This window comes from Propithecus coquereli, unplaced genomic scaffold (genome assembly GCF_000956105.1).
Source record: "Propithecus coquereli isolate 6110/MARCELLA unplaced genomic scaffold, Pcoq_1.0 Scaffold42, whole genome shotgun sequence".
In the NCBI taxonomy this organism is placed as follows: domain Eukaryota; kingdom Metazoa; phylum Chordata; class Mammalia; order Primates; family Indriidae; genus Propithecus; species Propithecus coquereli.
The window spans coordinates 6,158,561-6,169,721 of record NW_012149952.1 but is presented as its reverse complement, the minus strand read 5'-3'; the positions used below and the strand labels follow the sequence as shown (position 1 = coordinate 6,169,721).

General features: G+C 51.0%; 1 protein-coding gene across 2 annotated transcripts in view; it reads right to left on the bottom strand.

Annotated features, from left to right (window-relative positions):
• The window catches only part of BCORL1 (BCL6 corepressor-like 1), a 43,516-nt gene extending 32,797 nt beyond the window's left edge, over nucleotides 1–10,719 (bottom strand). For both annotated transcript variants that reach the window (XM_012653396.1, XM_012653397.1), the window contains exons 1-3: nucleotides 10,590–10,719; nucleotides 6,131–6,221; nucleotides 2,594–5,866 (exon numbers count right to left, since the gene is read on the bottom strand). In XM_012653396.1, coding sequence (XP_012508850.1) covers nucleotides 2,594–5,866; nucleotides 6,131–6,221; nucleotides 10,590–10,675 — 3,450 coding nt within the window. In that variant the 5' untranslated portion in view covers nucleotides 10,676–10,719. The remainder of the gene's footprint in view (nucleotides 1–2,593; nucleotides 5,867–6,130; nucleotides 6,222–10,589) is intronic.
• Nucleotides 10,720–11,161: the final 442 nt, after the last annotated feature.

Here is an 11,161-nt window from a genome sequence, read left to right as displayed (position 1 = left end):
AGTAGCTGGGACTACAGGCATGCGCCACCATGCCCGGCTAATTTTTTCTACATATTTTTAGTTGTCCGATTAATTTCTTTCTATTTTTTTAGTAGAGACGGGGTCTTGCTCTTGCTCAGGCTGGTTCCGAACTCCTGAGCTCAAACAATCGGCCCGCCTCGGCCTCCCAGAGTGCTAGGATTACAGGCGTGAGCCACTACGCCCGGCTGGGACCACATCTATTTTGTTTGTAATACTAACAATAACAGCAGCAGCCACTAATACTAACTGAGCACTTACCAAGTGCCAGGTACTCTTCTAAGCACTTACATATATCACCTCATTTAATCTTTATTGTTTTTGAGACAGGGTCTCACTCCATCATCCAGGCTAGAGTGCAGTGACATCATCATAGCTCACTGTAACTGCGAACTCCTGGACTCAAGTGATCCTCCTGTCTCAGCATCCTGAATAGCTGGGACTACAGGCATGCACCACCTCGCCTGGCTAATTTTTAAAAACTTTTTTGTAGAGATTGGGTCTCACTATGTTGCTCAGGCTGGTCTTGAACTCCTGGCCTCAAGCGATCCTCCTGCCTCGACTCCCCGAAGTGCTGGGATTACAGATATAAGCCACTGTGACTGGCCTAATCCTTTTTTTAAATAATAGCTTTGTTGAGATATAATTTATTGAGCTATACCATGCAATTCATTTATTTAAGTGTATAATTCAATTGTTATTAGTGTAGTCACAGAGTTGTGCAAGTATCACACTTATCTAGTTCTGGAACGTTTACATCACCCCAAATGGAAACCCTGTACCCATTGAGCAGTCATTCCCCAATTATCCCATCCTCCCCAGCCCTAGGCAACCACTGACTACTTTCTGTCTCTATGGATTTGCCTATTCTGGACATTTTACATCATCATCTAATTTAATCTTCACAACAACTCTATGAGTGGGTACTATTATTGTCTCACCTACAGATGAAGAAACTGAGGGCCAGAGAAATTAAGTAGCTTGACCAATATCACACAGCCAGGAAGAGGTGGGGCCACAATTCAAACCTGGGCTCTGAGCCTGGCTCCATACCACCCTCCTAAAGATACATCCCCACTGCCTCAGAGGGACTGGCATATAGTAGCCATTCAGCAAACACTTGCTAAATGCTCAGTGAAACACTCCTATAGAAGAGTGGGAGAGAACTCAGCAAAGCTGAAGAAGACCATTGACTTTGGAGCCAAAGAGACGGAGTTTGAGTTACAGCTCTGCCATTTGGTAGCTTTGTAACTTATCCTGAGTCTCTGTTTCCTTCATTTTCTCACCTGGAAATTGGGTGTAGCATTCACCTCATACAGTTATTGTAAGGACTAAATTAGACAACATATGTAGAAAGCACTTGACATATAAGCAGGAGTTCAACAAATGGTAACAACTCTCACGACGTGAATTATTACCATTCTTATTACCTCCAAGGGCAGAATGCAGTTACCAGACCAAATGTTACTTGTTGTACTATGTCATGACCCATGTTCCTATTTTGTATGTCTCTGACATACAGGGTGGTTGTAAGGTCACTGGGTAAAACCCACCCCAACTCTTCCCCAGGGGTTTTTAACCTGGAGTCCCTGGGTGGGCTTTAGGGAAGGGGGTGTGTCCATGAACCCCCTGAAATTATTGGCAAAATGCTGAGGACAGGGTCCATAGCTCTCATCCGCTTTCCAAAGTGGTCTATGATCCAAAAAAGACTAAGAACTTATGCCACAAACAGAGCACTCTGGCTAGAAATCTGTCCCTTAGTATACACCAACATCTGATTTGAAGGCTTGTTAACAGAACTTCAAATTGTTCCACATTTGAATAAACCCTATCCTTAACTGTCTTAAGACTCTCCCAGAATCACCAGTGGCCTCCAGACCCCCTCTGGAGGACCAGTGGATTTGAGTCCAGTGTTCCTGGCCAATCTTTTTGCCTGGAACTCTGCCACCATCTGGAGCCTATTAAGAACCAAGATCCAGATGCCCACCTGCCTTGCACACCACATTCCCAATGGGCCAAAACCCAAAGCTGCCATCTCAAGCATTTGAGGGGGTAGGAAACTGGTGGGTTAGCCCCGAAGCCAAATTGGCTCTGACCTCACCAAACTCCAAGCAAATCCTAAGCAGGCTCCCCACAAAGCCCCCCGCAATGGTGCAAGGAATGACCCTGTCAAAGGCCCCTTGCCTCCCTAGTCCCCAAGTTCTCAAGGCCAGTGCTTGTCTCAGCAAAGGAAAAGGAAGAATGGTTATGCAGGGAAGAAAGAGCCTGTTATTAATTGATTTCCCTCACCAATACCTTCTCCTGCTTTCCAACCTCATCTGGGACAATGCTTCCTTAGCCCCAGGGACGGAATCATTTCCCACATCCGATACTAAAACACTGTATATAGAAAATATGACTTAGAAAAGGGACAGCAGGTCGTTATTCACTTTAGAAAAGCCTTCCAATCAGTTCAGTTCACACAGCTACTCAAGAACACTGTGCCGCGAAGGAGGGTCACAGAAGGTTGCCATCTACAGCATGAGGCAGACCAGCCGCATCTGGGCGCCACCCTCAACCTTAGCCTGGCACTCACCTTTGGTCTTTGGGAACTCCGGACTATGGGCTTGGTTTGTGGCTGCTGCTCCTGCTGCTGCTGCTCTTCGTCTTCCTTCTCTTTGCCACACTTCATCTTCTTGGGTGGCAGAGACTCGGTCACATCATCTGGCTGCCACTTGTTCTTGCAAGCAAAGACCCCTACGCTTTCCTGTTTCACTCGAGCTTGTCCGCCCTTACCCTGAACTTCAGCTTGGCCCCTCTGGGGAGCTGCTGGGAGGCCATCGGCCCGGAAGCAGGTGGCTAAATTGAAGACCACGTCACCATCCACTTTCTCCATTTTCACCCGCCCCAGATCCACCTGGCTTCCAAGCTGTGAAAGCTCTGTGCTGGAGCCCCTCTTGCCGCTCGGAACCACGTCCAAGATGAGTTCCTTGGGGTGGCTGTCATGAGGTAGCAAAGGCAGCTCAGGCATCTTGCGCAGGTTCTGGGGGGTGGCCAGGACCAGCTCATGGGACATATAGGTAGCCAGCACTTGGTTCTTAGGCTTCGTGTCTCCTGCCAGCTTCACGCCACAAGCCCCCTGGGGGCTTTCTATCTTAGGAGTGCTGTCAGAGCAGAGGTGGCTCTCTGATTCCTGAGGCCCCTGATTTACTCGAATGTCCCCACTGCTAGGCTGAACAGACAGTGCCAGGGTCCCTGTCTGAGGGCTGAGGGTCAGGAGGACAGGGTTGACTTGTTCTTCGTAAGGCTTGGCAGCAATCCGGCAAGTTTTGTTCTTTGTGACAGTGTCCTGCTCTGGAGCAAAGGGGCCCCCAGGCCGTGGCTGCCCCTCAGGAAGTCCATGCACGGCTTCACTGGAGCCAAGAGATGGCACACCAGAAAACTCAGAAACAACGCTGGTGGGCCTAATGGGCACCCCCTGACTGGGGGTCAGCTGCCCGGCACTGGAAATGCCAATGGAAAGCAGAGATGTAGGGTGGTATGGTGACCAGCCAACAGGCAGGACCTGGGTGCTGGTGGGTTTCCCACTGACTGAACACCGTGGATAAATATTTGCCGGCCCCGTGGGTTTCCACAAAGAGAGCTCCTTAGTTTGACACGCCGGCAGCCCAGGGGCGATGCGGGCTGGGGTATATCGTTTGACTGTGCTTGGCTGTCCCTCAGCACCAGCCTGGTTGCCCTTCTTGCCACACGTGGCACCAGTGCTCTTAGGCTCTCCTTGATCAATGATGGAGATGGGCTCTTGCTTGGGGAGATGGCGGGGGTCACGGTTGAGGTCCACGTTGGGGTCTTTGTTCAGCAGCAGGGATGCAGGCACTGGGTTGGCCACTCCCACATAAGTGCCAGGAATGGTGCTGATCAGCGCAGTTGAGTTTTTCACCCAGGTGCTTGGGTCCCCGTTCCTCACAATCTCGGGAAAGATGACAAAAGGTGAGGAGGTGGAGCCCAGGCAGGAGGTGACATTGCTACCGGCAGCCTGGGTTGTACGCTGAGACCTAGACAGGACTGTGGAGAGGAGGGCCTTGCTGCTGGTGTGCACAGGGGTCAACACAGGCATGGGGGGCGTTTTGCGCTGGTTAGGCAATGGAAGTTTCTGGCGGTTGGACTTAGAGGAGAGATCAAGGGGCATCTCACTGCACTCAGGTGGAGAGGCCATCTCTCGCTCCAGCTGTGGAGGTGACTTGAGGGGAGAGAAGGTAACAGAAGACCCTTCTGTTTGCTGCTCAGTGCCACCTGGCATCTTGGCGGGGTGCAGTGGGGCTGAGCTCCCGCTGGGGGCTGGCAGCAAAGGCTGTGGAGTTGGAAGCACCTTGGCAGAAGCAGTGGCGAGAGAGGTATCTGCCAAAGGCCCGGAGACCCCATCAGGTGCAGGCTGGGTGGTGGTGCTGCCAGACGGGGAAGTGGAGGGGAGCCTGTTCACCTCCAGGGAGACCAGCTTCGAATCTGAAGTCAGAGGCCGGGCCACAGAAAATGCATATGGGTAAGACCGGAGCTCTGGGGAGGCCAGCACACCCGGGAGACACCTGTCCTGCAGGTAGGATGGCAGGACAGGGAGTGTGAGAGTAGAGGAGACCCCCAGGGTGGTTGGCAGTGTGGCCACACTGAGCGGCTGCCCACAGCTCGGAGGTGGGATATATACCAGTGGCTGGCTCGGGGTTAGCACTGTCCCTGGCTGAAAGGACAGAGGGACTTTTTGCATAGCTGGTGCCTGAGCCGCAGGAAAACACACCCGACTCAAACTGAAGGAAGCCGGGATGGGTGCAGAGGTGGGAATGGCAGTTGGTGTGGCAGCAGGCATGGGCGTGGGGGCTGGAGTGAAGATTGGGGCTGGGGTGGGTGCAGGCACCGGCGTGGGAGCGAAGGCAGGGATGAGGGTGGGGGTAGAAGGTGGGCCGGAAGATGGAGTCGGGGTGGGCATCGGCATGGACAGGGGTGCAGGAGCTGCTGGAGGTGTGGATGCCGGCAGGGGAGCCAGAACCGGAGTGGGGACAGGAGTGAGGACCAAGGTTGGAGCTGAAGGGGGCACGGAAGCCTGGATCAGAGCCAAGGGAGGAGCTGAAACTGGGACTGAGAGGGGTGTGGGAGCTGGAGCCGACAGGGGAACTGGGCCCGAGGGGGGAGCAGAAGCTGGCACGGGCACCAAGACCGAGGCCGAAACTGAAAGAGGGTTCGAGTCAGAGATGAGTGTGGGCACTGACGGTGGTGCCGGCGCCAGAGCAGGGACTGGTGCTATGGGAGAGGAAGCAGCTGGAACCGAAGTGGCAACTTGGACTGGAACGAGCCCAGAATGGGGCACGGGGGCAGGGACAGAAAGGGGAACCTGGAATTGATCCGGAACAGATTGGGGGACAGAGGCCGAACCCGGCACAGGGGGACAGATGGGGGCTGGCATCGTATTGAAGTTAGTGGTAACCAGAGGCAGGGTCCCCTCCACCGGGACTCCAGTTCCCAGAGTTGCCAAAATGAAAGTATTCTTCTCTCCGACACCAGGCCGAGAGTCCAAAGCCTTTACCCCCGCTGGTGAGCAGTCAACCTGTTTGCTCATTTGGGTGTTGAGGGGAGTGCAGGAGCAGTCAGCCCTGCTGTTGCTGGCCTCGGCGCTGTCAGGAGCAGGAAGCTTGAGCCCGTCTCCTGGGCTGCTCAGTGGCACCAAGAGGCCCTCAGCCTCTGCCACATTTCCAGCATAGTCCATTTTCGGCTGGGGGTCGTCAGGCTTCTCTTCTGACTTATGTCCAAGTTTTTCTGTTGTACTGCCATCTGGGTCTGCCCCCCGGGCATTGCTGCCACTTCCAACTGCTGTGAGCTCCACCTGCAATGACAGAACAGCACACACGTCTTAGCTAGTTCCCTGTGCATGGTGCAAATGTCCTGAGGCCCCCGAGAGGCAACTGCAGCCCAACCAACCACATCTCGGCAGAAGCAAAGGGCAGCTGGCTCATTTCTGTCCTCCGATGCAAACTCCTGGGAGGTACCCTGTCCCTTCCTGCCCCTTTTGGAATGGTAGGCTGCGTACATCTCCCGGGCAGCTCAACCCCCTTTGGCAGGTAGTATGTAGCTCCACATGGCCCCTTACCTTGGAAAAACTGCTGCTGACACAAAACTCCTGAGATCCAAAGTGCTGGCAGTCACCTGTCGTGCACTCCTCATCAGAAAGAGGTGCTCTTCTAGCATGGAAGACACAACCAGAGAAGGGAAATGAGGCCCAGTCTTTGAGCCATCGCCGCCTTCCCCAGAATGCCCACACCTCCCTGGGTTCCCATAAAACCTTCCTGTCTTGCTTCCCTTGGTGGTTTGAGGGGATCATGGGGTCCGGGTCGAAAAGTGGAGCCTCTACACTCAGCTTTGCAAGTTCGGGCCAAGGAGCCCGATCTGACTAGTCTCCCCCTTTGGGCTGTTTATCCCAGGTTCTTGCCAGGAGTGTGGCAAACACCCCAGCACCTTCACTTTTCCCCAGAGCTTACCCGTCGGGGTCACCATCCAGGATGTACAGGGCATTGGCTGAAAGGGAGAGAGACAGGAACCACTAAAGGCCTCAAAAGGCATGCAAACCGTTTTTCTTTTCAATACAATCTTATTTTAAGTCTATAAGGGAAGCTGGCTGAAAGTGCCATATGGGCAATCGTTTTCCAAAACAAATAACCACCCTCATTGTGTTTTCAGGTCTAGTCTAAATCTGAATCACGTTTATTACCACAGGTAATGATACTGCTTTGAGGCCACCAGGTCACTGGGTACTGAAGGCATCTTAAGGACACTACTTCTTGCCTTCTAGGGGACATCTCCCCCTTTTCTAGAGTTCCAACCAGCATCCTCCCTTCTACCTTCCTTCTATCCTTGCCTGCATCCCATTCCTTGCAAGCGCTCCACACCCTCCTTGGCCTCCTAGCACCATCACACTCTCTCCCGTCCCAAAGGGAGCCCCTCAAGGTGACAGACCCCAAATTCAGGTTGGTATAGCCCAGAGAAAAGGAATCAAGGCTAGAGAGCTGGGTTCCAAAGGAGGAAAACTCAACTGCATCCCCACCTGCTCCAAAGTCCTTTCCAAATTGCAGGTAAGAATCTTAGAAAACGGTCTATCTAGCTAAAAAAAAATAAAAAAGAGTCAGACGGAGGGTGAAGTTTGGTGTTTTAAGTAAAGTGAGAACTACTGCCCTCTGCCTTAGGGAGGAGACTCTCTGGGGCAGGAGCCTGAGGTGGGAGCAGCCAAGGAGGAGGTTTGGATTAAAGAATAAAGCCCCAACATAAACACTGTGTTTCCTGCATGGGCAAAGTACAGGACTGCTCTGCGTGCCCCTGGGGAAATACGCTGTGCTTGGGGTCACTCCCCTGGGGTCACACCCCTTCTTCAGAGCCTCACCCCAACTCCTGAAGACAGCCACAGGAGAAGCTGGCTCCCACCCCACCAGCCACCCTAGCCAAAGGCCAGTCAGGGTGCCCAAGCCAACCCTACTGACGAGGGACAAAGCCTTGCTAACTCCCTCCTTCCCGCTGAAACAGGGACTCCAAAATTGTACCTGGAGCAAGAGAAGCCAAAAAGGTAAGGGGGGGCACCACGGGCCTCTCCCCAGCTTTTCGGGGCTCCAAAGGGGGCTAACCAAGGGGGAAAGGCTTGTTCCCTTTAAAAGGCAGCCAGGCTGGCAGAAGCAGGAGGGTTCCACTGCTGGAAATGACTGTTGGTGACAAACAGAGATGACTGTAAGGAGAGGCAAGGGTAAGGAGAGGCAAGGGCTTTAGATGCAGTCAGGGGGTCTGAAGGAAAGGAGGGCCCAAGGGAAAGGGAAAATACTTTTCACATCAACTCCTGAGAGATCAGAAAAGCAGGACCTATACCTAGCCTTGGGCCGGGGAAGTGTGTTCCGACTAGACTTGCCAAGGATGGTTTTGGGGGGAGGACAGTAGTGGCAGCAGTCCCCCCTTTACCAACTATTTATTTACACTATTAGGCACTATGTATTTACATTCTTTCCTCTCCTGACCATACAAAGGGCACTGAGCTGCATACTCGCTCGCCCCCACCCCCGTGCTGGGCTCCCACCCCACCTGAAATCACACTTGAAAGCAGGAACCCTGTCCTCAAAGGCGGCCCCCAGAGAACTGCAGGGCCAGGTGGAGCAACAGCAGTCCTAGCTACTCCAGCCATCCCCACACCTGAGTGCCAGCCCTGGAGGCACTGAGAAAATGTCCTACGGCCCTGTTTCAAATCCTCTGAGGAGAGGGGTGTGCAGAGCTAAGCAAACATTAAATTGCCCCATTGAGAGAAGAGCCTGGGACAGGGATAACTTGCAGGGGAGGGGTCCTGAGGAGAGCTGGGTCAACCAGACAGGGTTATGAGGGTGCAGGTAGGGATGCAGGGGCAGGAGGGAACAGGGGTCAAAGCAGGCTTCAATCAGGATGGAAAATCAATCCTGCTATTTCTTCCCACCAGCGAGGTCACAGGGCTGTTATGCTCAAAGCTTTGTTGAACTTAAACCAGAAGCAGCCATGACCTCTCAGGGGCTTTTTCCTAATTATTAAGGGCTAGCACCACTGTCAAATCAGACCTTTTTCAGTTCCTGTTGGGCTCAGACTACTCATAAGAAAAATATACCACCAGCACACACCAGGCTCCTTACCTTCCAACCCCTGCAGACTTTTCCTGGCTCGAGTCTCACCACATCCCAAGACTGCCTTCATTCCAGCCAAGGCCTTCCCCAAACATACTGTGCTCTCCTATTGTCCCAGGAAAACACCAGCTCTCACCTCAAACTCCTACTTATCCCTCAAGCTCGAATGGCACTGTCTCTAGGACGCCTTCTCTTATTTCCTCAGGAAATTGGTCATTCTTGCACCTAGGCTCCCACAGGATCTGTACATGCCACTTGAGAGTACTAACCACCAATGTACTATGACTATCGGTTTGCTCTCCTAACATCTCTTTAAGAGTTAGCCCCCAAGTATAGCATTATACCCCAAATTTCTATGTTCTACACATTGTAAGGGGCTGAGGAAGATGGTTTTTAAATAAAGTAAGATCACATTTTGGAAATCAGCTGTAGCATGGCCTAGACTGTGGCAAGAAAGTGACAACAAAGGGCGGGTGAGAACAGAAGTGATAACACTTAAAAGGTCATCTTAATCACTAGGCACATTTGGTCAGTTACCATCCAAGAAAGGTCCAGAGGAGGCAAAAGCAGTTTTCAAGCTCACTTCCTGCTCCGTTCTTGGCAAGGGAACTGGTCCACTGGTTTTCTGAAGGCTCTAGTCCAGATCTCTGCATCAAAGTCTCAACTACTTATAATTAGATCAACACAACCTGCCAATGAATACTTACACAAATCAATACCACCACTCTGCCTTTCCCTAGATCATCTCTTAGTAATTATCTAAGGACATACCTCATATGCAAAGGAAAATACTTTACTTCCTCAGCATCTGAGAGGAATTTTGTCTTATTTTCCTTGGTCTTGACTTTTGCATTCTGAATTTCAATTCCTTTTAAGTCCATCTCTAACTTGTTCCTCAGTACAGAGAACATTAAGCTATCAGGCACTAATGGCTTAAGAAAATAAAAAGGTCTATTCTCCCAACCTTAACCTTGAACAAGTACACACTTCTCCAGTTAGGAACGGAAAAAGAAAGTAGATAAACACAAAGACATCCATTTCTTTTCCCTTCAAAATCACCAATACCCTTCTACAAGCACACACGCACTTCTAAGATTTACTCAAGAAACATCAGCTCTTGAATCTCAGGAAAAGCCATGTCATTCTATGTTCTTGGTGATTTAACTGCCGTATTTGAATTTAAACAGTCAATGGATTGAAACAACAGCAAAACGCCAGCAAGCATGCCATGCCTTCCCTAAAGATGGAAGAGGCACTGCAGCCATCATATAGAGCTCTTTGGCCAAGGGTTTTGAGTGCCCTTGGTATGGGGGCATGATCAGGAAATGGCACATCATGGTCAACCAAATATTTTGGTGAATACAAAACTAAAAACATACACATCAAGCAAGCATCCCCAACTCTCGATGTTGTATTCAAACTGTTAGACGGGCTCATCTTCCCTTGATACTTCATAAGGATCTCACTTTGAATCAGCATTAGCCTCATGAGGCAAGAAAGCGCTGACCACCAGAATGCCCACTACCAGTTCCCAGCATAAAGCTGAATGATGAAACTGCCTTTCTTCCAGGCCTAGACCAAAGACCGAAAATATCTTACACGTATCCTCGAGCACCAAACTTTGATGCTGCAAATAAAAACTGCAATCACCTGAGCTTCTCCTTATTCCACAATCTGACAGTTCTTAATGAGTAGACAAGGACTAGCTGGAAGAAGGTCATCTTTTGGCCTCCTCACCTTCATCTGAACAGGGACAGCACGGCAGAGCAGGCCACTCACTCATCCCCATCCCATCTCAGGAACATTAAAAACAACCCAAGGTCTCCTCCCCAGATTCCCTCCCCAGGCCCTATTGCATGCGGCCACCCTTCTGGTGACCAGGTATCACTCAATGGAGGCCAGCAACAGCTACCTTCCCAGCCTCCTCACCTCTCTTCGTTGATGCCACACATGCGAATCCGGTCAGAACTGGTCCAGTTGTGCACGCCGCTGTAGAGCGGTGCTGTAGAGATCATGACAGCCACTCACCACCAGATAGGACCCGCTATGGCCACTCCCCTGGGGAAAAAGAAGCCAGCACAATCAAAACTTGTAACAGGGAAAGCTGCTTTAACCACTTTTCACACAGAAACGTTTCAATAAAGGTAATTATAGCATCGAAATGTTAAAGCAGGCTCTCTCACAAGCCAGCCTGCTATGGAAAATTAAAGTCCAAATGGGGAAGAGGGAGTGCCAGCCTTCTAGGAATCCATAGGTTTCAGGATGCAGGTGAGGACACTGTTAATCGCCTAGAGTGATTTTTAAATTATCGTAAAAGACAGATATGCTTGAGCGTTCGAGGAAATTCAATCTATTTCAGACAAATGACATGACAGTATATTTTTCTACACATTTAACTTAACCAACTACAATTAGAGGGTTGTACCCATATATGAACAGTGCATTGAAAGACTACTGTGGGGATCTTTTTCTCATCTACTCTGTAATCCATGGGTACCGAA